At 41.3% G+C, this 27,669-nt stretch overlaps 1 protein-coding gene across 3 annotated transcripts in view; it reads right to left on the bottom strand.

Moving 5' to 3' along the window:
- The window catches only part of ADAMTSL1 (ADAMTS like 1), a 952,161-nt gene that overhangs the window by 45,351 nt on the left and 879,141 nt on the right, over positions 1–27,669 (bottom strand). For all 3 annotated transcript variants that reach the window (XM_021927825.2, XM_021927824.2, XM_021927826.2), the window contains 2 exons: positions 22,397–22,576; positions 18,908–19,042 (listed from right to left, as the gene is read on the bottom strand). In XM_021927825.2, coding sequence (XP_021783517.2) covers positions 18,908–19,042; positions 22,397–22,576 — 315 coding nt within the window. The remainder of the gene's footprint in view (positions 1–18,907; positions 19,043–22,396; positions 22,577–27,669) is intronic.

The following is a 27,669-nucleotide window of genomic DNA, read 5'->3' as shown; positions in this document are numbered from 1 at the left end:
CCAGAAGTGGACTGAGCACGCACAAGAACCATTTCCCACAACCCTATGATTGCATCCCTAATCAATCAGCTGTACCCATTCCCTAACCCACCAAACTATCCTTGAGAAACCCTAGCCTCCAAATTTTGGGGGAACTGATTTGAGTACTAAAATGCTGGTCTCCCATTCAGCTAGCTGTGTGTGAATTAAACTCTTCCTCTATTGCAATTCCCCTGTCTCGATAAATTGGCTCTACCTGGGCAGCAGGCACAAAGAACCTGTTGGACAGTCACACATGGTGAGATGTCTAATTCCCACCTATGTTCCTATCTTGGCCTGTCTAATCCCAGTCTGTTGTTTAGGTCCCATTTCCCCATGAGGTCTACTCAGATGCCATGAGGTCATTGCATTTTATGAACAGCACTCTCCAGGATAGCCAGCATCTCCCAAACCCCCAGGCTCCTTAAAGAAACAATACCATCTATATTTCAGTGTGTAGCAAAGAACAAGCAAGGAAACTGCTCCTGGCTAGAAAGGCAGGCTTCACAAGTGGTCCAGAATCTTCCCTGAATGTCTGCCTTCTCCATGGGGTCCCAGAAATCCTACCTTAGCAGCCATCTTTGCTTCTAGCCCTAGAAATAAGGCAACAACTAGGTTTTATAGAGTACTTGACAGTTTACAAACTGTTTTTATATATTTAATCTAATTTGATGCTCAAATCAGTCCCGAGGGGCAGTTTATCAACCCACTGTACTGTTGAAAAAAGGCAGGCTCATTAAGATTATGTGGTTTGATCATAGTTCAACTCTGATTCCAAAGTTCATTCTCTTTTAATTAGTTTTGGTTCATTAGTAGGCAAAAGTCCTTTCCTTTCTCTTGTTTAATTTATCTGAGATAGGCTAATATTATCAAAGGGAACTTAACTAAAGAGTTAAATTAACTAACAAATACAGAAAGGAAATAAGAACTGCATAAAATGAATGTTAATGAAAAGATAGGTTTACTGGGGCCTGAATCCTCCTCCTTTATTCCTGCTTCCAGGACCTGGCTTCTGAGGGCATTCTTAACTTTCTTGATTTTTCCACTTCAAGTGGCCAGGGGCAAGATCAAGTACTACCAAAATAAGAATGACTAATGTTAACTGAGCATTTACTATGTGGGAAGGCACCATTCTAAGTGCTTTACATATACTGCCTCATTTTTTCCTTTCATAAACCCTGGAGGTATATGCAGTTATTACCTCTATTTTAACAATCAAAGGCAGAGAGTACTTCCATAATTTGCTCAAGGTCATGCAACTATTAGCAAGTGGCAGAGCCAGGCATTCTGGCTCCGGAGCCTGCTCCCAACTACAGTGCTATGCAAGCTCTAAGGTGCATGTAAAGGACCCCAATAGAGAGCACAGGGTTAGATGGATGTGTTGAAGTAGGTAGTTAGGCAGACATGAGCAAGGCAGAAGAGGGCACCCCTTCAGGAATGTCAGGCAACCATTTAGGTGATGGTCAGGCAGTTGTTAAACCGTCTCTCTAAAATAATAATTGGTTGCATCCAGTGCTAGGGAAAGGCAGTCTCCCAGTAGAAAACACCTGAAGCTGGTGATCAGCAGCTTCCTGATAAGATCTCGGGAGCTGGGTCAGCTCAAGCATGTACACTAAGAGGCAAAATGGTGGAGTTTAACTGGTACATGACCTTCCTCTAGGAACGTCTGACTGATAAGGGAAAAACGCCCCAAGGGAGCATGCCCACAACTTCAGTAAACACACTGTACACGCGGCCCCTCCCACGTGCTGACAGGCCACTGCTCATGCCGGCAGCCCACCCCAACGGAAGAATCAGAAGAGAAGGGACACAAACCCTGGGATCATTCTAATGCATAAAACCCCAAGCCAACCCTGAACAGAGCACTTGGATCTCTCAAGTTGCCGGCTTGGCCCTCTTCCACATGTACTTTATTTCCTTTTGTTCCTGCTCTGAAAATTTTTAAGAAACTTTCACTTCTGCTCTAAAGTTTGCCTCAGTCTCTGACTCTGCCTTATGCTCCTGGAGTGAATTCATTCCTCCAAGGAGGCAAGAATTGAGTTGCTGCCGACCTGTATGGATTTGCCACTGCTAACAGCTAGATGGAAACAGAATTGCCAGGGGAGCACTACAACCTTCCTCCTCTATCATAAATTCATAGAGCAGGTATTCAGCACTCTCTTTATTCTCCTTTCTCACCTACTGATATTGCTTTCTCACCATTGCTTCTGTGTTGATCTTTTCTAACTAGATGTGAAGTCCCTTGATGTCAGGGGCCACATCTCTGCTCCCATCCAGAGCTTGGCATAGAATGAACCCTCCCATATGGTACCTGTCTCCTGAATGATTTTTTGGTCAGTAATTTACACTCTCAATGGCAATCAAGTTGTGATCCTATAATTTATGGAAGAACTTGTGGTAGAGCACAGTGAGAAAGAGAATGAACTTAGATTTTCAACAAGGAAGAGAACAGGTGAAAAAATGAACAATTATTAGCATCCACTTTGTAACCAGCACTAAACTGGGCACATTGCATATAGCATCTCATTTAACCTTTACTGTAATTAGTTCTGTGAGCTTGGTGGGCAGATACTCTTTCCTTTTTCTTGCTTAATTTACCTGAGATTGGCTGGTTTTGTCAAAGGGAACTCAACTAAAAGGTAAGTTAAATTAATTAGCAAATACAGAAAGGAAGTAAGAACAGCATATAATAAGTAAGTTAATAAAACGGTAAGTTGACTGAGGCTAGAATTTACTTTCTTTATTTCTGCTTCCAGGATCTGGTCCCTAAGGGAAATCTTAACTTTCCCGATCTCTCTATTTCAAGAAGGGGGCAGGGCCAAGAACATTTATTTATAAATAAGGAATCAGATGCTGAGGATTTGGAAAAAGCTTTTCTGACTGAGGTGCCCTGTCTTCTCTATCCTACAAAGTTGGCTTGGAACCAAGGCAGGAGGGTCTGCCTCTGCCTTCACAGATCACATCAAGGCCTTAGGCCATCATCCTGCCCTCTCTTCTATAGCCGGCCTCTGGGCTCTGATAGTGCTGTAAAACTGCCATTATAGCACCACCAAACACAAGGGGGCACAGAGCAAGAGTGGATATTCTCAACGGCCATTTCAGGGCTGAGGAAGGATTTATTCGGGAAAGAGTAGAGTTCCTTGTTTTCCCACTGATGGACTTTCAATACCTGTCTATTTCAGGAACATGAAACTCATTCACATCATTCCTGTTGGACATGGTAGGGAGGGCACATGGGTCTGGGAATTGTGTCCTGCTGCCAGGAAAGGGCAGGAGCAAGTGTGAGTGCATTTTCTCAACGTCCTCATTTCCTATCTAGAGTCTTTAAATAAGCCCATGCCTGGTGCTCACGATGGCTCAGAACAGTGGCGAGGCAGTGAGATTTACTGCCTTGCTTTCCACGTCCAACTATTTTAAGTGTCACTTATGCTCTGGTGTCTTTTTATATTTATGGATGTGCACTTCAGTCCAAAAAACTGCTGTATTCCTTCCTGTGGCTTCCCCGTAAATGCGCTCTGAAATGCCAATTTAGTTTTACACTGTATGTGCTATAGAGCTTTCTGCAGTCCCTATGGGGGCTCTATACTACACTTTAGATTTTATTTAAAAAAATACAAAAGTATATAAACAAGAGCCATAAATAACCAGAAAATATTGACCTTTCTTCTTAATAGCAAAGCATATTCTCTTTGTGGGCAAAGCTTTAGGAAATCAGAAGCATTTTCCTTGTGACATAAAACCTCAGCCTTCCAGTATAAATGAGGAAACAGATGCTGACTTGTGTCTCTTTGACATGAGTCCTTCCCTTTCCCTCTGTCTTCCTTTCCCACTCCTTAAGGGGGCCAGTCCTTCCCTTCCCGGCATCCCTCTCCTTCCTTGGCATCACCTTCCTTGCCACCTGTTGGGTGGGTCCCCAGTGTGGATTAATTTTTACCTAACCTTTGACCGTCAGAACTTGCTGTTCCCACAACTAAGAGAGGAAGTAGTGATGGCCTTAGTCTTCCAAACAATTATATAAAAAATGGCTTCCCAACAGATGTGGCCCAGGGCATTCACTAACTGTCATTGTGTGCATTACCACATAATTGGATCCAGGAAGTACCCGATCCAGGCTGTACAAGAAAAATCCAGGCTGTAGGAAATGTGCAGGGTGGGGTGAAGGGTGGAGGTATGTGAGACAGATGATAAAGCTACAATTAGAATAGAAATGAGAGATGAAAACAACTCAAGAGGCCTTCCAAGTCAAGACCCTGCTACCTAGTCCTGTTTGAAATTACTTAAAAATACTTATGCAGCCTCTTCTATTCCTAGGACCTAGATCTAGCTGGGAGACATGACAGAAATAAGAAATATTTCCAATAATATAAGGTGGGGTAGGCTAAGTATCACATTGGTGACTTAGAGCTGAGGTTGATGAGAAAGGCAGACTCGTTGAGGTTATGTGGTTTGACCATAGTTCAGCTCTGATTTCAAAGTTCATGCTGTTTTCATTAGTTTTGATTCATTAGTTGGCAAAATCCCTTTCCTTTTTCTTGCTTCATTTATCTGAGATAGGCTGATATTATCAAAAGGAATGACCCGAGTGCAAAATCCAGTCCTGTTTCTGTAAATAAAGTTTTATTAGAACACAGACATACCCATTCATTTACTTACGGTCTATGGCTGCTTTCACTGTACAACTGCAGAGTTGAATACCTGCAACAGGGACTTTATAGCCAACAATGCCTAAACTATTTCCTATCTGGCACTTTACACTAGATCAGGGTTTGCCCAACCCTGGTCTAGGGTGGGTGCTTTAGGAAGTCAGCAGAGAGTGATCATTCCTGGCTGGGGTGCTCCAAGAGGCTGCATGGAGGGCTTGATCTGTGCCTTGAAAATCTTTAGGATTTAGATAGATATGGTGGGGTGGAGGAGGGTATTTCAGGCATGGAAGTTACATGAGGCTCAAGGCCATGGCAAGTGTGAGGGAGAGGTTTGACTGGAACGAAGGAATTACCTGAGAGAGAAATAGGATGGAAGGATGGATGTAAAGGCTAGGTCTGAATAGCAAAGAGCCTTGAATGTCAGATTAAAATATTCTAAATGATTAAGCACACCATATTCCCATGCCAATTTCTATTATACATGGGCTGTACAAGATGGAGAAGTAACTTTTAAAATCTACTCTATCCCTGAGAATCATTTTTTAAAAGTTCTGATGCCTTGTCCCACCCTGAGATCTTGAATTAATTGGTCTCTGTTGGAATTTTTTTTCTAAACTTCCCAACTGACTCTATTGTGCAATTGGGACCCCCTCTTACTAGATGAAGGAAATGGCCAGGCACGTGCCTGCAGAAGCTCAGGGCCAGGCAGACAGAGCAGGTGCCCAGCACATGTGAGCCAAATTAAATCAGCAATATTGGTTTGTACCAGAGCCAGCCTGATAAGCCTCTGTTTTACTAGAGTCAGCTCTGTAGCATTCAGTTGGCCACATGGTTTCCAATAAAATAAATCAATTCTGCCTGACCTTGTCTAATGCTGGAAAAGCCCATGATGCTCAATGCAATATTGCATCTGTTTATAAATGTGGGCATTTATAGATTTTTCTCTCACTGTTGCTTTAATATGACCATTTACAAGGCCTTACACAACTTGCCCTCTGCCTGGTTGCCTCTCTGATCTTCTCTCCTTCTGTGTACTCCCTCTGTTACCCCACTGTGGCCACACTGGCCTTTTTGTTGTTCCTGGAACACACTAGGCATGCATGTTTCATGCAGGCGGAACTCTGCACTGACTCTTCCTGTGCCTGGGATGCCCTTCTCCTCTCTTCTCTCTCCAGACATGTGAAGGCTCAAGAGCACACATTCACGTCTTTGCTCAAGAACTGCTTTCTCAGTGAGCCCTCTCTGGCCTGTTTAATTTTAAATAGGAACCTCCTTCCCACATAGGCACCACCTCTCCCTCTTATCCTGCTTTATTTTTCTTTACAGCACTTATTACCTTCTACCATATGATGCCATTTGCTTCTTTATACATTTATTTTCTATTTCTCCTACTATAACATCAGTTCTAAGAGAGGAGGGACTTTTGTCCGTTTTGTCTCTGCTGCCTTTGATGGTGCTGAATTGTATCAGTGCATGGAACACTTTGCCTCATCCCTTGAGGCTGAGCTTGAGCAGTTCCTCTGTTAAATGCCCCCTATCCCCACCCCAATTCCCCTTTCACCAAAGAAAGCAGTCTCCCCTCCTGTTCCTTTTGATTTCCTGTGCAACCTATAGAGCTTTTCTTACAATGATGATCAACTTTTCTGTCTGTCCTAACGCTTCTGAGCTGTTCAAAAACTGGGAGAAAGGCTCAGTACCTAGCATTTAACAAAGCCTGAGCAGGAAGATGTAAAGGAAATGAGCAGGACTTAGCAAACAGAAGGTTTGGGGTATTCTCCTCCTTATAACTACACGTTCTGCATTGCACACCTATGTAGCTCTCAATTTATTCTAACATCCTGGATTGAGTGATCTGGGATGTTAGATCTGTCATGTACCACTAGGAGGTACATGAGAGTTTCAGTGAGAAAAACCCCCAAAATTTGATGTCTTTGAGATTCTGTTCATTCTATGGCTGATGTTTCCCTTCTCATGTTAATCTATTTACCAAGTCCTATTGAAGTTACCTCTTACAGATCCCTGAATTCATCTACTTCTGTCCATTTTTTCTACCTCTGTACTTTATGCCACAGTAATCTATGGCTACCTGGAACACTGCAACAATTTCCTAAACAGGGGACTCTATCTATCCTCTTTCCCTAAAAAACCATCCTCTACACACCAGTCAGAATAAGCTTTTAAAAACACAAATCACACAATCTCTCTCTCTTGTTTTTCAGCCGTTTGAGACTTCCCATTGTACTTAGGGCAAAGTGTAAACGTCTTACTATGGCTTACAGAATGCCAGCAATTTGCTCCACCTCCCTCTTCAGCCTTGTCTCAGGCCACTCCCCCTTACTTCTGACCAGGAAGGTTCTTGAAAGGTTTTCTATTTTCATTCTTTATAACCTCTGCCGGTTCCTCTGCCTGAAACGCACATCCCCTCTCTTCACCTGGGTAACCTCTATCCAGTCTTCCAGTCTTGCTCAAACATTGGTTTCTCAAAGCAACTTTGGCCAAGCTGAGACCTGAAAAGCCCCCAGCTCTTCCCGCTTCCATCATGCTCTTCTTACTTGAACTACTTTCCCATCAGACTCTAAGTGCCCCCACTGGAATCACACTGCACAGGACTAGGAACATTGATTTGTTTGGCTTATTACTGTGTCCTCAGCACCTAGAACAGTGCCTGGTATAGTAAATAGATGCTCAATACTGTTTTTTGAATAAATGAATGCAGACTAGGTTTGTATTTATCTTATTTACCGTGTGTCCTTGGCTCACAGTACAGTGTTTGGCAGAGAGTAGTCACTTGGTAAATACTTCTTGAACAAGTAAATGGGTCCATTTACTTTCAGACAGTGCTTTCCTAGGCCCTTTATCACAAATTTCAACTTTGGATATTAATATTCATTCAACTGCTTTCTCATATACCCTCCTACTTTGAGAGGGTTACATGTGAACACTGTTTGTGAGCTCTGCCTTTAGACTCCAGACCTGGGTCCTGTATTCCAACCACAGTTTTCATACCAGCGTGATATTATTTGTAGGAGTGTCCTAGTCTTAACCTCAGTATTGGAGAAAGAAGTAATTCCTTCAACTTTTTGCATGAGATTTAGGGTCAATAAGAGCCTTGCCGCTCTTAGCAGGGATGTCTGAACTGCATCTCATGCCAGCTGGGTTCTGCAATTCTCAGCAGAAGAATAAGCAGAGGAAAAAATGCGTAACTTGTCTGTCTTGGGTGGTCAGAACAACACTGCCCAACTGCAATGTGTTGGCTGTGGCCTCACAGCCAGGCTTTGCAGGGCTGGAAGGGCTCTAAGAAGTGGAGCTGCCACCCGTGCAGGCTCTGCCTGTGATGGGCCTGCCGCCCTGGTGAGCATGTTGGTGCTACTGTGTGTGTTGGCTGTGCCCCCTCGAGCCTCCCACCACGGAGAAGGGCCAGTCACAGTGAATTCTTTCATGGAAAGGCTTCTTTCTGTACACTCAGGTTGGAATGACTGACCAAATCTCCCTCCTCTTGGTACATCACAAGGCATGAGAAAAGGCTGGTGCTGTTTGCTCTCTGTGGGGCTGACATGAGCCTCTAGTGGAGATTTGTGAGGAGTTCCTCTGAAGGAGGAATGGGAGCTTGCTCACTAAGGAGAGTGTGTTGCTAAAAAGAGGGGGCGGGCCAAATGTATGCTGAAAGATACTTGAACAGCACCTAAATAAGATGTTGGAAAAAGGCACTGTTTTTATTAAGTCACATGTAATTACATATATATATATATATATATATATTTTTTTTTTTTTTTTTAAGAGACAGGATCTCACTTGTTGCCGAGGCTGGAGTGCAGCAGTGTGATTATAGCTCACTTGCAGCCTCCACCTCCTGGGCTTACGTGATCCTCCCACCTCAGCCTCCCAAGTAGTTAGGACTACACCTCAGCCTCCCAAGTAGCTAGAACTACAGGCCTGCAACACTATGCCTAGTTAAATTTTAAAAAATTTTTTTGTAGAGATAAGGTCTTGCTGTGTTGCCCAGGCTGGTCTTAAACTCCTGACCTCAAGCAATCCTCCCATGTCAGCCTCCCAAAACATTGGGATTACAGGTGTGAATCACCATGCCCAGCCTGGTTGCCTTTTTTTTTTTTTTAAACTGGAGCCACCTGAGGCTATGTAATTCTGAGGAAACTCCAGGCTCTTTAGAGCTTTTCTCTCTTTTCCTACCTTCCTGAGGACAATTTCTACTCCTCTAGGTTTTTTTTTTTTTTTTTTTTGTGTGTGTGTGTGTGTGTGTGTAATATGGTTTGGCTGTGTCCCCACCCAAATCTCATTTGAATTATACCTCCTGCAATTCCCATGTGTCATGGGAGAAATCTGCTGGGAGGTGATTGAATCATGGGGGCAGGTCTTTCCCATGCTATTCTCGTGATAATGAATTGGTCTCATGAGATCTGATGGTTTTAAACATGACAGTTTTCCCTGCATAAGCTCTCTCTTTGCCTGCCGCCATCCATGTAAGACGTGACTTGCCCCTCCTTGCCTTCTGCCATGATTGTGAGGCCTCCCCAGCCATGTGGAACTGTAAGTCCATTAAACCTCTTCTTCTTCCCAGTCTTGGGAAGAAAACGGCGGCATGAAAACAGGCTAATACAGTGCATCTTTTAGGGTCTTTGACCTTATGGAGAAAGCCTAAGCCAGTGACAGGATGAAGGACACGGTGATACGGTGGGAAGGATATGATCCTCAGAAACAGGGAATATGTCAAGACCCCCATAAGACCTTGGTGTCCTTTCCAATAATAAGGTAGAGGGACCAGATCAGGGGTTGGCAAACATTTTCTGTAAAGGGACAGACAGGAAATAATTTAGGTTTTTGGGCTGTGCAGTGCCTGTCACACGTACTCAACTTTGCTGTTGTAATACGAAAGCAGCCACAGACAACAACTGGGTAAATGAATGGGTGTGGCTGTGTTACAGTAAAACTGTATTTACAAAAGCAAGTGGTTTTTGTAAATCTGCAGAGGATCTCCTTGAGTATGCAGCAGAATGCACATTGGTGGCGTGTGTGTGAAGTCGGGGAAGAACCACTTAAAAGAATTAGAAGTACCAGTGTCTGAGGCTCACACAGGGTAGGGAACACTATCTGTTTCCACAAGCCAGACCTTGTGATTTATAGGGCATTAAGTAGAATGTGGTATAAGAGACAAACATATCAATGAAATAGAATAGAGAATCTAGAAATATACCCATATATATAAGAACAATTGATTTTCCAGAAGGATGCAAAGGCAACTCAGTGGAGAAAGGACAGTATTTTCAGCCAATTGTAGTGGATAAGTTGGATGTCCATATGTATAAAAACAAACTTCAATATATAGCTCATGTCATATACAAAACTAACTAAAAATAAGTCATATACCTAACTTAAAAGTTAGAATTATGAAACTTCTAGAAGAAAATATGAGGACATCTTTGAGACAGGAGTAGGCAAAGATTTTTTAAATACAATACTAGAAGAATGAGCCCTAAAAGAATAAATGGAAAGTCTTAGCCAGAGCCATTAGGTAAGAGAAAGAAATAAAAGGCATCCAAATAAGAAAATAAATCAAACTATCTCTCTTCACTGACTATATGACTATACATCTAGAAAACCCTAAAGACTGCCAAAAGGCTCCTGGAATTGATAAATGACTTCAGTAAAGTTTCAGGATATAAAATCAATGAACAATATCTGTAACATTTCTATATACCAATGACCTTCAAGCTGAGGGCCCAGTCAAGAATGCAAGGCCATTTACAATAGCAACACAAAAATACACAAAAATAAAATATCTAGGAATACATCTGACCAAGAAGGTTAAAGATCTCCACAAGGAGAACTATAAAACACAATGCTGAAAGAAATCATAGATGACCTCCATAAATGGAAAAGCATTCTGTGCTTATGGATTAGAAGAATCAATATCATTAATATGGCCATACTGCCCAAGGCAATCTACAGATTTAATGCTATTATTATCAAACTATCAACATCATGTTTCACAGAATTAGAAAAAACTATTCTAAAATTAATATGCAACGAAAAAAGAGCCTGAATAGCCAAAGTAATCCTAAATAAAAAGAACAAAGATGGAGGCAACATGCTACTTGACTTCAAATTATACTACAGGGCTACAGTAAGCAAAATAGTTTTCAAAACTAATTGAAACCAAACAAAAAATTGACAAGTTGGACCTAATCAAACTAAAGAGCTTCTGCACAGCAAAAGCAATTACCAACAGAGTAAACAGACAACCTACAGAATGGGAGAAAATATTCAAAAACTATGTATCCAATAGAGGTCTAATATTCAGAATCCATAAGGAACTTAAATTGAGCAGGCAAAAAAGAAGTAACCCCATTAAAAATGGGCAAAAGACAGGAACAGACATTTCTCAAAAGAAGACAATGAGATACCATTTCAGACCAGTCAAAATGGCTACGATTAAAGCATCAAAAAACAACAGATGATGGTGATGCTGCAGAGAAAAGGAAATGCTTTTATACTGATGGTGGAACTGTAAATTAGTTTAGCCACTGTAGATAGGAGTTTGGATATTTCTCAAAGAACTTAAAACACAACTATCATTCAATCCAGCAGTCCCATTACTGAGTATGTATTCAAAAGAAAATAAATCGTTCTACCAAAAAGACACATGCATTTGTGTGTTCATTGCATCACTATTCACAGACATGGAATCAACCTAGGTGCCCATCCACAGTGGATTGGATAAATAAAATGTGGTACATATATACCATAGGATACTATGCAGCCATAAAGAGAATGAAATCATGTCCTTTGCAGCAACATGGATGCAGCTGAAAGTCATTATCCTAAGTACATTAATGCAGGCACAGAAAACCAAATACCACATGTTCTCACTTAGAAGTGGGAACTAAACATTGGGTACTTATAGACATAAAAATTGCAACAGTAGACACTGGGGACTACTAATGAGAGAGGAAGGAACAGGGCAAGAACTGAAAAACTATTGGGTACTATGTTCAGTATCTGGGTGATGGGATCAATCATACCTCAAATCTCAGCATCCTGCAATATACCCACGTAACAAACCTGCACATGCACCTCCTGAAGCTAAAGTTGAAATTATTTTTAAAAATTAAAAAAAGAATAAGTTGAACCTCATCAAAACTAGTATCTTCTATTCTTTGAAAGACACTGTTAAGAGAATGAAAATACAGCTGCTGACTGGGACAAAGTATTTGGAAATCACATATCTCATTAAAAGACTTGTATTCAAAATATATTAAAACACTGAAAATCTGATATAAGTAAACAACTCAATTTTTAAATAAAGGGCCAAAAAATTGAGCAGACATTTTACCGAAGAAGAAATCAGGATGGCAAATAAGCGCATGAATAGATGTTTGACACTACTAGTTATTAAGGGAATACAAATTAAAACCACAATGAGAAACCACTACACACACAGTAGAATGTCCAAAATGCAGAAGACCAACTACAGTAAGTTTTGGTGAGGACAAGGAGAACTGAGAACTTTCTTACACTGCTGGTGGGAATGTAAAGTAGTACAACTACTTTGGAAAACAGTTTGACTGTTTCTTAAAATGTTAAGTATATACCTATGATACGAACAAGTCATTTCACTCCTAGGTGTTCAACCAAGATAAATGAAACTATGTGTGCATACAAAGATGAATATACATGAATTTCACAGCAGATTTGTAATAACTAGAAACCGAAAATAATGATTCCGTCTCCGAACAGGTGAATTATTAAACAAACTGTAGTATATACAATTAAATACTAATTAGCAATAGAAATACCCTATTGATCCATGTTACAATATGGATGAATCTCAAAGTAATTTTTCTGAGTGAAAGAAATCAAATGTCACAAAGGCATTATTCCTTTTCTGTAACATTCTATAAAATGCAATCTAGTTTACCCTGACATAAATCAGATCAGTGGTCACCTAGGGTGGGAGCAGTGGTGGTGGGGGTAGGGGTATGAGGGAACAATCACAAAGGGTATGAGGTAACTTTGGGGGCTGATAAATATGCTTATTATATTGATTGTGGTGATGATTTCACAGGTGTATACATATATCAAAACATCATATTTTAAACTTTAAATATGTATTATATATTGAATATCAACTATCAAATTGTCAAATATGGGTCAAATATATAAAGATGTACTTGTATCTTATAAATGAATAATAAAGGAGGTGAAAGATCTCCACAAAGAGAACTGCAAAACACTGCTCAAAGAAATCAGAAATGACACAAACAAATAGAAAAACATTCCATGCTCATCAGTAAGAAGAATCAACATTGTTAAAATGGTCATACTGTTTAAAGCAACTTATAGAGTCAATGTTATTCCTATTAAACTATCAATGACATTTTTCACAGAACTAGAAAAAACTGTTTAAAAATTCATATGGAACCCAAAAAAAGCCTGAATAGTCAAAGCAATCCTAAGCAAAAAGAACAAAGCTAGAGGCATCACGCTACCCAACTTCAAAGTATACTGCAGGGCTACGGTAACCAAAAAACATGGTGCTGGTACAAAAACAGACACATAGGCCAATGAAACAGAATAGAGAACCCAGAAATAAGGCCACATACCTACGACCATCTGATCTTTGATAAACCTGACAAAAACAAGAAATAGGGGAAGGATTCCCTATTTAATAAATGGTGCTGGGATAACTGGCTAGCCATATACAGAAGATTAAAACTGAGTCCCTTCCTTACTCCATATACAAAAATTAACTCAAGATGGATTGAAGACTTAAATGTGAAACCCAAAACTACAAAAACCCTAGAAGACAACCTTGGCATTGCCATTCAGGTCATAGGCATGGGCAAAGGTTTCATGTTGAAGACACCAAAAGCAATTGCAACAGAAGCAAATACTAGCAAACAGGAGCTAATCAAAGAGCTTCTGCACAGCAGAAGAAACTATCAGCAGAGGAAACACAGCCTACAGAATGGGAGAAAATTTTTGCAAAGTATACATCTGACAAATGTCTTAACATCCAGCATCTATAAGGAACTTAAATTTACAAAAAACAAACAAACAAAAACCCATTAAAAAGTGGGCAAAGACGTGAACAGACACTTTTCAAAATAAGACATACAGGTGTCCAACAATCATATGAAGAAAAGCTCAACATCACTGATTATTAGAGAAATGCAAATCAAAACCACAATGAGATACCATCTCACACCAGTTAGAATGGCTATTATTAAAAAGTCAAAAAACAACAGATGCTGGCAAGGTTGTAGAGAAAATGAAATGCTTATGCACTGTTGCTGGGAGTGTAAATTAGTTCAACCATTGTGGAAGACAGTGTGGCAATTCCTCAAAGACCTAAAGACAGAAATATCATTTAACCCAGCAATCCCATTATTGGGTATCCCAAAGGAATATAAATCATTCTATTATAAAGACACATGCACACATATGTTCACTGCAGCACAATTCACAATGACTAAGACATGAAATCAACCTAAATGTCCATCAATGATAGACTGGATAAAGGAAATGTGGTACATATACACCATGGAATACTGTGCAGCCATAAGAAAGAATGAGATCATGTCCTTTGCAAGGACATGGATACAGATGGAGACTATTTTCCTTAGCAAACTAATGCAGGAACAGAAAACCACGTACCTCATGTTCTCACTTATCAAGTGGGAGCCAAATGAGAGCACAGGGACACATAGAGAGGAACAAACCACACACTGGGGCCTTTCAGAGAGTGGAGGGTGGGATCAGGGAGAGGATTAGGAAAAATAACTAATGCGTACTAGGCTTTATACCTGGGTGATGAAATAATCTGCATAACAAGCCCCCATGACACAGTTTACCTGTGTAACAAACCTGCACATGCACTCCTGAACTTAAAAGGTTAAAAAAAAAACAAAGAGAAATATCAAAAAACTATCAAAGGACTTGAATAGGCAATTCATAAATAAATATAAATGATAAACATAATAAAAACAAAATTATATATGCATTTATACCATTTTTCATATTGTATTTTATACTATTGTATATTCACCAATTAAAATAGTAAATGTAAAAACTCTTGGTCATATGTAGTCTTGGCAACATTTTAGGGAAATGGGAACTCTCATACAGTGCTGGTGGGCATATAAAATCGGTAAAACTTTGTTGGAGGGCAATTTGACAACATACAACAAAAATCTAAAATATTCAATGCTTTTGATACAACAATTTCACTTCTAGGAATTGATCCTAAGTAAATAGGGGTGCACACAAGGACTTAGAAATAAAAATATTTATATCTATTTTGATATAATAGCAAAATATTGTAAAGAACCTAAAACATTAGAGAATGTGTTGAATAAGATATAGTACCTCCTACCAATGCAGCCATTAAAAATGAAATTGTAGAAGACTATTTGGAGACATGGAAAGCTGTTACATACCATTAAGTGAAAAAAGTTACTATCAATATATAGAGTATATTTCATTTTAGGCAAAAGATATGTATAATATGTATATTAATGTCTATGAAGAAGGTATTTGAATGAATTATCTCTGAGTTAGGTAATTGTAGATAATTTTCATTGTCTTCCTTCTGCTTCTCTCTAATTCATTGTTCTAAAATGAAGATGTATTACTCTCATAATAAAAACTCCAATAAAAGTTACTTTTCAAAAAATATCAATGCTAATGCCCTATAAATGATACTGTGAGAAATATTAGTTTTAGGTCTTTGTGGCCAAAAAAAATATTTAGCAGAAGTCTGCAAAAAGGTTTTGGTGCTGCAGGGAGGCCTGAAATGCTGCTGCTCTATAATTGGAGCCCTGTAGGGTACTGCTTGGGTCTGGACCACCAAAAAGCGATGGCATGACCACCAGCCTTGCCCTCCAGAGCAATCGGCACAGTTTTGGCCTCCCTGCAAAAAGAATAGTTGCAAACAAGGATAAAAAAATTAGCACCTGTTTTGCCTAGGACAATGGGTCCAGTTAGGTTGCGTCCACTCAGCATGGCCGAGCCTCTACTGGGCATTTCTATGTCTAAGCCATATGGTCAAGAGTGTGAGAGCAACAAGCACTTGCTAGTCTCAAGTTTTCATTTTTATAGTTATGGAAAAGTGAGGCCCAGGTGGGCCTGTGCATGTGTTGCTGAGGCAACATTCCTTTTGGAGAGTTGTAGCAGTGGCTTGAGGTGAAATTAATGCCAGGGTGTTTGATAACTAAAATAGCCAGTTCTGGAATAGTCTCACCTAGTGAGGATCTCAACACTCCAGACTTAATGAAGAAGAATGAGCTCTGATACATGGCTTAAAAAACTCCAACTCTCCCTTCTACCCTTACTGCTGGGAAACATGAAAATCAGGGTCTATGAGTTACTGTTCCTGTGCCACAGAACCATGAAGATCTGTAAGACTGTTACAGCCAGCTGACCTCATACATAGAGGAAACATGCAGTGGGGTATCTCACCACTCACTGGCTACAATAGGGCAGGTGAATGGCTTTCATCCTGTATATATCAACTACCACCAGGCTTGGTAAGAACGTTAAAATGAATTCCAAGGCAGTGCCTGGGCTGAGTGAAAAAGAATGTCATGATTGATTAGGGATGTCTTGGCTGTGGGAGGAGTGATTAACAGTATCTTTGCCATGTATTTCCACCTTGGTCTAGAATATCTGTTATCCTCAAAATAGGGCTTTTTTAAAATTACATTTCTCCCACTATCGATGATTCCTACAGAATATTAGATTAATTCTTCTCATACATTACTTTTAGTATGTCATTCTCCTTTTTAAAAACCCCCTAAAGATTTGTTCCCATTCCCCATGTAGTACATCTGCTTCCTTCATTTTATATTCAAGGCCTCCACAATTTGATGTTAATTTCTCAGCAACCCTACACAAAACCTTCTCTCCAGTCCCTCTGGCTTATTTCTCATACCCAGAGCACACACTGTGGTCTGAAAGGGCCACCCTATAGGAGTCAGGGATGGGAGCCTGTCCAGATGGAAGCAACTGGACTAACAGAGCAGGATGAGGGGGAAGTTCAGGATGGATGGAGGGCATTAGGATTGTTGGGGTGAGGGTCTGAGCCAAATCTGAATGGACAAACTGTGGCTGAGGCTTGTTCATTTTTATGGCCTAGTTTCGATCTTAGTTTAGCTGCCTGTCATCAGTCGTAAAGCAGTGGTGTTTTACAGCTGTTTCTGAACAGACATCTGATGCATATCTCGCACATTTTTCATCTTGGGGCTCATAGAATCTTCCTCACCTTGAGTGCGTATTTCTCTTCCTTTCTGCCTATTTGAATCCCACCTATTCTGCAGTGCTCAGCTCCAAATCATCATAATGAGGCTCTGTCTGTGTCAGCCTACTTCTCAGAGTCCTGATACTTGACATCATTGTCTCATTTATCTCCACAATTCCACGTGAATCTCCTAGTCCTATAGTGCTGGCATGACACTGACATTCCCATTCAACTCCATTTGGTTCAGGCAGTTACATTCAGGGACTTTATGAATACTGACTCACTGTCTCATTCAAATGGAGCAGTCTGGATGTGGACTGGGATTTTAAGGTGTCTCTTAACTGCTGGATTTAAATACCAGGCTAAGGTAACAAAGCACCATAAACTAGCAATGGATTGTGGCAACATAAAGTACAATAAATTCTTATTGCCCATGGCTAAAATAAAACAAAATGTTATTCCAAAAGAAGGGAGAATGAAAGTAAAGCTATCATGTAAAAATATGAACAGGTTAACTTTTCCAGCATGCTAAATGGCACCTGAGTGATCCAAAAGAGTTATTGAAGTTGAAAAGAAACAATTGCTGCACACCCTGCTTGTGACCGGGCTGTGATGAACAGTTATGAGAGCTTCTCACAGTGATGAGTCTAAAATAAAGAAGTTCACAATCCGCATTTCATTTGGAATAAGTTTACTATTTGTAAGCCAGAGGCAATATGCAATTTTGAAACTTCTGTTAATTCTGATCAACATGATACAGAAAAGCTCAGTGCCAAACTTGTATAAATCATGGGCAACAGAATAGGGCTACTTGTTACTTTCCCTGTCTTATTTTTACTCAAGTCAAAAATAGAGAAATCAGATTTTTCCATATGCTGATAAGCTATGAAGATTCTTTGCGAGTTTCAGATGAAAACGAAAATTGAAGGTCATCTTTCTGTGCTCTCATCCTAAAGGAAACAGGCCCCTGTGGCCATGTTGATAAGTCATCACAGTATGACTGGGAACTCACTGGCCTCCTGTTCCTTGCTAGATAAAAGAATATAGAAGCTTTACATTTTGAGCCACAGGAATAATTCTAGCTATTATTGTCAACATTTGGGATCACATAGAGTTAGTATGAAGATTTTCACCACTTTGTAGGCCTTGGCTCTTTGTTTTATTTTAAAGAGGAGTTTTAGATCTTAGTTTCACAGCACAAGAGAAAGGTACAGAAACTTCTCATATATTCTCTGTCTCTGCACGTGTATGGGTCTGTTTTTCCCCACTCAGGCCTTTTGAAGGCAGAAGAATTCTTCTCTTCCACCTTGTCCCTCTCCAGAGGTCATGTGTGAAGCTTTTTCTGGCATCTCCATGATTCTGGTGTGGGGGCCCAGGACTTGATTGCCCTCGTACAACTCCTTGCTATCAGAGGGCACTACCCATGTGGGAAATAACTTGGTGAAGGTTTCCAACACTAGATGACAGGGAGGTTGTACTTGGTGAAATTAATTCAGCACTTGCCTTAAGGAGTCTATCTGGGTTGGCTTTAGGCTATATCTACGGAAAGCTGGTCTAAATAGTATAGTCTTCCTTTTGGAGGGTGCTGATATTTGACTTCCTCCTCGAAAGTTGATTATTGCTCTAGTTTAGGTGGGAGGGGATAATGGAGGAGTACTGGGGAATGGTTAGCAAGAGGAGAGGAGATATAGCAGCTGTTCTTTACTGCTGTAGTTCTCTCAAAGTTTCAAGAGATGGCATCAACCCAAGAGGATTCAGAAAGGAGCCATACTGGAATCTAGACAAGCCATAGAGTCCAGACTAACAACTGCATTCACCTCATATGGAAAGTCAGCCAAGTTTCCACTGGTGAGTCTGGATTCTGTAGGCAATTTAGTGATTTCCTGTTGGCCACCCCCCACTGCTGCCTCCCTCCCACCTGCAAGCAGTCACCCATCCATAAATCCTGTCCAGTCCTGGATTTCTGCCCAATGTTTCCAAGGGTTAGACTCACCAAGGAGAACAGAATTCCCAGGATCCAGGACCAGCTGTGTTCCCAGAGGAGACGTCAGCACTGAAGGAAGGTTCGGTCCAGTGGCTGCGAGCAAGGCCCTGATGTCTTCCAACTGTGTGGGGACTTGAGGGGGATCTGTGAGAAGGCAGAGGGTGGATCAGGCAGGTTAAAGCACAAGGCTGTGTCAAGGGAAGAGGAAGAGGTGGGTATGCATGTATGTGCACATGTGTGCGTGTATGTAAGATAGACATTACTGTTGTTGCCTTTTAACATCATTTTTCCTATAGAGGAATCCCTATCAAGGTGAGTCTGAATTTCAAACTTAATACAGGTATTTGATGCCTGAAATAATAAGGTCAGTAAGAAGAAGCAGGCACACAAAGTTCAGGGGTTTCTCACTTTAGACTACTGGGTACCTATACATTTGTCGATAAGTTAAACTATATCATAAAGACACTTTTTTTAAAAAGCAAATTTTAGCATTTACTATGCCAAGTTCTGTGCTAAATATATTTCAGTCCATTTTTCATTTAGCCCTAGTAACAGTCTTTAGAGTGAGGCACTTTGTTATTGTCTGCACAGATAAAGAAACACCACAGGAATTTCTTATTTAAAAGGACCTTTTTCTATGAAGCAAAAGATGAAGTTGTGAAGTCGGTAAGTTAATTTACTTTGTGGTTTAGATTTTAATGCCTAAGCAGGACCTAGATAAAGCAGAGGGGAGAATGTTGCTATGCTATGCTTCAACACTCAGAATCGTACAAGGAATCAGCGCTGAGGTCATCAGAGGTCCCAGTTAATCAATGCTAAAAGTGACTAAAATGGGAAATATATACTGGCTTATCATTTCTGCTGGACATATAAAGAGGCAAGCACCCACTGAACTTAGCGGTGGGATGATGCCAGATTCTCTTGGAAAAGCAGCAGATCCCTTTGCCCCTCTTCCTGCATCTCCTGAAGAACTGCAGTTTACACTCCCAAGGCCAGCTCCCACCTTTTTCTCCAGAGCGCTTGTTGGAATGGAAGCAGCAGCCCAGGAGTACTGCTCTTGAAATGGATGGTCATTTCAACAGCATTCTGCAAAGGCCCTACTACGTGCCTGGCACCTTGTAAGGCACTTGTTAGGGCTGGTGAATTAATAAGACATAATGGTGCCTGAGTCTACTTGAAAAACATACCTTCAGTCTTTCTGCCTTTGACTGACAAAGACTATTCTATAGAAAAAACAATGAACTTGAGATTACATATATATATCTCTCTCTCTATATATATATAGATATATATATATAGACATATAAAATATAGCTTAAAAAGAACCCTTTTCATATGGCATAGAGAAAAACATCATGCCTGGGTTCAGGAACCCTCAGTTTGAGCCATGGCTGTGTCATTCAATAATTAGATCATTTAAATCCTCAGAGCCTTGTTTTCTCATCTACAAAATGAGGTTCCTTTCCAAGATCTCTGTCTACTCTGGAATACCATGATTTTAGGAACTGATGGTGGAAGTTTACTCAAAGTATCCTTCTCTCCTCCTCAATATTTCTTCTTGAAACTAATGAAACCTTTGCTTATTTAGTAAGAGCAAAAAGTGGGGGCTACTTTCCATCTTCAAAACAATCAGCTCTTTTTGGACCAAATGTTGGCCCCTCCTAATGTCCTGACAGCTTTGACAGTAATTTTCCTCTCCAGTGCATGTCCATTTGCTCTTCCCAGGAAAACTGTAAATTCTCCAGGGGTAGAGAAATTTATATTTCTCCTAAAACTTTACCAGTGTCCAGGTGACATGGAACTTAATGTCAGCAACATTAAATGGCAACACTTAATGAATAACTGTCCAATGGACTATTTGGATACATGGATGAAAGTCTGCCTTACTACACTTCAAGTCCTCATGGTACAGGTTAAGTCACAGAACTTGGGGTGAAATCTCAGCTTCATCCACAAAATTCCCCCTTTAAAAATTAAGCTACATTTTTGCGGATTAAAAGAGACATTGCTTTGATGTTCATAAAGTACCTATTAAAAGCTAACAAACTTTCATTAATAAACCAATAACTGTGATCAAGAAAAGCCTTAAACTTAAGAGTCTTGACAGTGATTTTTTTTCCCCATTAAGTATGATGAAATGGGGAAGATGTTTTGCTCTTCAAACACCATATTCACTGTTATACTGTATTACAGTTGGAATGCAGTAAGCACCTGCCTACAGAACATGCACACTTCATTGGCAAAGTCACAGTAGCAGCCTTACATCTTAGACTTCCATCTCTGTTAGCAGAGGCAACAAGGAAGGATTATTAGGGAGAAAAATCTTACTGGTAAGCACCATAACTCAGTGTGGGGCAATATTCCCTGGGCTCTGGGCTCCAGACTAGCAGCTCAGTTGGATGAAACCCAGTGCAAAACAAATGACATCTTTCTCTGAGCCAATTTTCTGTGGCTTCCTAAGATGGCTGGAGGTTTATGCAGCCACCAGTGAGATGAAAACCCGTTTGGGCCTCTCTGAAATCTGAGTGGGCAGGGTCTACAAGGACCTATGGGTTGGTATATCTTCAACTCTGGGTGTGAAAACAGAAGTGTAAAGTTTAAATATTTTTCCCTGAGGAAGTTTATAATGTATGTGTATGCATATATGTGTGGCATGAATTATTATTTCTTTCATCTTTCCTTTTTTTCCTTAGAATGACAGCTTTCTGTAGGTGAGAAAGCGCATAATTAGAGCCTAAGTGCTTTAATAATTGCTCTGTTTTTTGAGAAAGCCAAAAATAAGTTTTTCCTTTTTTAAAAAATTTTATCTCCCTAGCACCCAGACTCAGTGGGGAAGAACAGCAGGGTATCCCTAGTCCAGGGGGCAAAAATGGTTATAGCTTGCAACATGGCTGAGTCCAGAACTGGGCAATAATCAGATTGTGGATGGTGTCCCAGCAATTGTTATTTTTAACACCCATTTTATACCAGGAGCCATGCCAGACTCTTTAATCAGGGGTTCTTATGTTTAGGGGTGCATGTGGAGACTTTAGGTAGACCAGACCATAAGCTTCTGGAATTATATGAAACATTTTACATGGATGAATTTTTCTCGAAGGAGGGATCCATAGTTTTTATCTGATTCTCAAAGAAGTCCTTAATACAGGAAGAGTTAAGGATAATTGTTTTAATTCAGTTATCTCTGTTTGAGATACCTGTTCTCCCCTTGCAGTCCTCGTGTCTGGAGTCTCCACATAGAGACCAGTATCTAAGGCTTAGCAGAGTGAGGTAACTTGCCCAGTGCCAGACAGTTAGTAAATGGTAGAGCCAGGGTTCAAGCTTTTGTTTGGGCTCAAAGTCTGTGTTCTATCAAAAGGCCCTACATTGGGAAGAAACCAAGGGATACCGATTTTACCTTTTATGTCCTTAATTGGATTAGGGCCCAAAGGAGGTAGAGGGTGGGTTCGATAGTCTCCCCCAACAGGGTGCAGCAGAGGCAACCAGCTTTGAAGTGTTTACCTAGGATCAGCAGCTGGGTGCTCTCAGTCAGCTCTCCATGAAGATTGGCCGCCCTGCAGGAGTACAGGCCCTGATCCGAGGACGACACGTTCGTGAGCAGCAAGGAGCCTTCGTGCAGATGGTGGGGGGAGCCCAGTTTGCTTTTATTCCTGAACCAAGTGACTTCAGCTTCAGGCACTCCTAGGAAGAAGGAAAAAAACAAACAAACAAATAAACTCATCAGTCAAACACATTCAGATGAGCCCAGAGTCATTTATAGCATTTATAGCTTCTTGAATCCCTCTTCCCTGGGGCTGCTCTACAGCGGCATCTTCTACCATGCTTTAGCCAAACTAAATAATGCCCAGAGCCTGGTAGGATGAGGATATAGACTTCAGGCTGACCAAAGAATCAGAATAAATGCTGATACAAGATAAAAATATCAGTTGTCTCCGTAACTTTTGCCTTTTAAACCTACAGTGATGAAGCAGGAAGAGGGAGGCCAGGAAACAGACAACTGGCGGGGGGGCTTGCCAAGGTGGAAGGAGAGTACCCAAATTCTTTGGAGAAAACGTATTTGAAAAACATGAGAACCAAACGTATACACCAGTGAAAATGAAACTACATGAAATGAACATAATGTTGAGTAAGAGATGCCAGACACAAGAGAACATACTGTATAATTTCCTTTCTGTAAGTAAAAAACCAAAACCCGGTAACATTAATCTACGCTGTTAGTCAGTCAATGGAATGAACGGGGAGGGGCTGTGACTGAGAAACGGGACAAGGGGCTTGGCCACTGGCGATGCTCTGTGTCTTGACCTGAGGCTGGTCTGGTGGGGAGTGTTCACTTGGTACCTTCATGATACGTGTACTTTTCTGTATAGATATATTTTAATAAAAAGTGAAAAGCTATACGACGTTAACATATATGTATGAACTAGATGAATGGAAGCTGCTAGATTGTTACTGGAGTTCACACTCTATGTAGAAAACATGCTTGTATTTTTGGAAGCCTACATATCTTCTCAGAGCAAGAGAACATGAAATGGTAGTATCAGTAGAACCACAGGAAAAGGACAAAAGGAAAGTGCTCAACTCTTTCCACAATCCAAGTTTATTTTCTGTGAGAGAGATGGGGACATCATCTGCTGACTTGGGATGAGTTCTGTCTTTGGAAGCCAGGCTCTGTGCTCTGAGGGAACCTGTGAATTCCTCAGGAAGTTTCCTTGTGGTTGACATGGTGGAAAACAGGCCCTGGGGGTTTAGGATGAGCCTTCCTACATGCTGTTTTAGGAGGATCCTATAGGAGGCCAGGCTCTGGGTGTGTTGAGAGACTGAAAGTGTGTGGCACAGATTCACAGGTCTCTAGGGAGCGGAAAGCACACCTTGGCCTGCTGATCCAGCTCACACAGTTTACTTATAGAACTTACTGGCATGTATCCAGGGCATGCTTAAAGTGTAAAGTCCTGGCGGGGCACGGTGGCTCACGCCTGTAATCCCAGCACTTTGGGAGACTGAGGCAGATGGATCACAAGATCAGGAATTTGAGACCAGCCTGACCAACATGGGGAAACCCCGTCTCTACTAAAAATACAAAAATTAGCTGGGCGTGGTGGTGGGCAACTGTAATCCCAGCTACACAGGAGGCTGAGGCAGGAGAATCACTTGAACTTGGGAGGCAGAGGTTGCAGTGAGGCGAGATCACATCACTGCACTCCAACCTGGAGGACAGAACAAGACTCTGTCTCAGGGGAAAAAAAAAAAAAAAAAAAAGAAGTATCAAGTCCTGGGAAATGGGGGTCAAAGCCAGAAATGGCCAAGGAGCCAGACCTTAGTCTAGTGATCTAGTGTTTTCCCTGAGCTGGGGCTGGTTTTTGCCTTTGGGGTAAGGGCAGTTTGCCCTTAATGGCTAGCCTTCTGTTGAGGATGCAGAGTGTTCAAGGAGTTGCCTGTGTATCTGTTACGTGTCCTTGAAAGTGGCTAGAGAAAGAGAGGCAGGGCTACGAAAGCAGGTGGAGACTTGGATACCACAGCCTTGTCACATCAGAGAGAGGCACACATGAATCTGGCTCTAGCAGTAGGATACTTGATGCTCAAGTGCATAAGAGGGGCCAGGTTGGCATCATCTCTAAAGATACCTGGAGAAAAGACACAGGTGAGGGTGAAACAGCTGATTTTTCATTACAGCACCACTAGGGAGAGCAAGAGCATCATGATGCCTGTCCATGCCAGCTTGGACTTTGGGCCCTGAGCTTAATTTTTTCCCATTAAAAAAAAAAAAAAAAGATCCACAGCATTCAGGAGAAAGCCTCAGAAGTAAGTTAAAGAAAAGCACTTTTAGTTATTTTTCTCCTGAAAGAACAAGGAAAAATGAAGTCCTGCAAACAATTTTATTTTATTTTATTTTATTATTGAGATAGAGTCTTGCTCTGTCACCTAGGCTGGAGTACAGTGGCATGATTTTGGCTCACTGCGGCCTCCGCCTCCTGAGTTCCAATGATTCTCCTGCTTCAGCCTCCGGAGTTAGCTGGAATTACAGGTGTGCACCATCACGCCTGGCTAATTTTTATATTTTTAGTGGAGGCATGGTTTTGCCATGTTGGCCAGGCTGGTCTCGAACTCCTGACCTCAGATGATCCACCTGCCTTGGCCTCCAAAAGTGTTGGGATTACACGCATAAGCCACCATGCCAGCCCTGCAAACCATTTTCTACCAATATTCACCCTCTTTCCCTCCATTGCTCCATGCAGCACTTACTGCCTGCATCTTCCTTTGAGGAGGGCTGTGGGCAGCAAACACAGAGACTCAGGGGGAAAGAATATGAGAGTGAGAGTGACAGAGGGGAGGAGGGAGGGTGGAACAGAGGCAGAAGGGAGAGAACCCAGGGATGGAGAGAGACCTGGGAGCTATTTCTCACTCCCCCAGGAATTGCTTGCAAGCTTCTTCCATTCCCTTTATGTTTGTCTGTCTCATGCCGCTCTAAAATTGTGCTTGTTTGAGAGGACAGGACTGGATATAAACCAAAAGGGCGGAATTCCTCTAGTGACAGTAGGGGGCTTCATGGGAGAAGTGGAAATGTTCAGAATAGCAGGGTGGAGGAAGAAAGCTCCAGTTTCTGTAAACCTGGAACTGTGGACGTGACAGTAGTCCCAAGGGAAGAGAAATTAAGTGGGAATCATTCTTCAGTCTACTGGCAACCTCTCGCAGATTCATTCACGCACAGATCTGCATTATGAGTTTGCCGATGTAGGTACTGTTGCTGGTACCACATTTTGAGGATTTTCTGCCTCGAATTGTGGGCCTTAGGCAGAGAATGATATTACAAAGACACCTTGGAGTGACAGCCAGTCCTTCCATAACTGGCTCTGACATTACACATGTAGAATGAGGAAAGAGAAAACAATAATTGAGGTGTTATAAAGTTTTTTTTTTCTTTTTCTCTCAAGAGATGACAATGATGCTTTAGAAAACTTCACCAGCCCTTGAATGTTCCACAGAGTCCCTTGAAAAGGTAGTGATACATATGCTTAATACTGACGTTCAGAATACCTCAACATTGGAGTGTACTGAGCCATGCAAACGTATCCTGAGTGTATTAAAGGGAGAAATAACATTGACTGAACATTTGCTGTAAGCCAAACATTTTAGAAACACAATCACTTATTTTTCACAATGATCCTGTGAAGCAGGTACTATTTAGTAACTCCATTTTATGAGAAAAAGGGTCTCATAGAGATTAAGAAATCTGCCTAAGGTCACATTTGTTTGGATGCCTGAACGATTACATGGGGGCAGAGTTCCTGGTCCCCCGAATTCCCTACCCTACAGCCAATCAGTAACCCACCAGTGCCAGGGTAGGGATTCAAAGTGAGATACCTTTAGTGCCAACAGTCCCCATCTTAACAAGTGTACACCGCCTGTCATTATACTAGCCTGACTCTTGAGAGAAAATCTGAACTGCTGCTTTACTATTTCTGAACTGTCAAATGCTTAATTCCTTTCTACTTTCAGAATTAATGTTTCTGCTGTGTTTGTAAAACCAAGCTGTTGTCAGGAGAGAGGTTCCAGAATCCATGTGTTCTGGCTTTGTTAGCTCTTTCTTGTTGAGAAGCTTGGTCAGGTTGTGGGAGATGATCTTTTCTAGCCTGCTGTGGTGTGACAGCAAATGCCACAAAAAGAAACACCTGAAAATGACAGAAAATGTGCTCTACCACAGAACAAAATCCAAGAGCTATGTTGTTGTGGACCAGCTACTTGGATAGGCTCCACATGCTAACCTCCCTGGTATTATTTGGATCTTAAACTCGGGGAGGAAAAGAACCCATGTTTACATTTTCCCCTGTGGTATATCTTTTCAACAGCACCATGCTCTCCCTGCTGCTTGAAAGGATCAGTAAAATAACTTAGACATAATGGGTGGTAACTTGATATGATTACAAGGTTCAGTGCCTTTGATGTCCACGGAGCTGCCAGGTAGGGTGATGCTATAATATTCTTTTTAAAAAAAATCCCAGACAGGGTATTCTTGTTAATTGGATCTCTTACTATATTTGGAAGGCTGCCTGCACCACGGTGGTGTGTCAGCGTCTCAAGGTGGGGTGTCCACTCAAAGGTACACCTTTACATGGGAAATTCTAGAAGCTTCCTAGGAGGTGTGGAGGTAGAGTGGCTTAGGGAAAGAAAAGAGAAAGGATACAGTAACTCAACTGTCAGCCTTGTCAGTTATTCTAAAGAACCATGGCAGTCTGGAAAGAAGGTTTCCAGCCTTCCACTTTTCTCCATACTGACTGTGGCAGACAATGATAGCTGTTCACAAAACCAGTTTCCCTCTTTTTCCTGAGTACCCAGTGAGTCTACCTTCCCCAGCATCCTTTGTAGTTGCGCGTGGCCATGTGACTAAAGGCATGTGAAAAGTCTTAATGTGTGCTCCTTCCAGGTGTCGCCCTTAAAAACCTTCTCAACCATCCCCCATATTCTGTTTTCCCCTCTCCTGGTTGATAGGATAGAGGTAACCCCTAGGGAGGCCTTGGAAGGCATATGTTTCAGATGACAGAGCAACCAGCATCCTGTGACCCCGAATGACACTGTGGGGACAGATCCTCTCCAGATGACCAGTTGTACTCTTTGGGCACTTAGCTAAGCAAAAATAAAACTTCTATTGTGTTTGAGTCATTATACATTTGGGCATCTACTTGATACCAGAGTCTAATCTATCCTAATACACCACCCATCACTGACTCTTGAACTATCTGTGCATCCCTAGTCCTGCTGATTTTATCTCCTAAGTAAGT

Source organism: Papio anubis, chromosome 13 (genome assembly GCF_008728515.1).
Source record: "Papio anubis isolate 15944 chromosome 13, Panubis1.0, whole genome shotgun sequence".
Taxonomy (NCBI): domain Eukaryota; kingdom Metazoa; phylum Chordata; class Mammalia; order Primates; family Cercopithecidae; genus Papio; species Papio anubis.
Note: the sequence above shows the minus strand (reverse complement) of the source record. Positions and strands in the feature narration are given on the sequence as shown.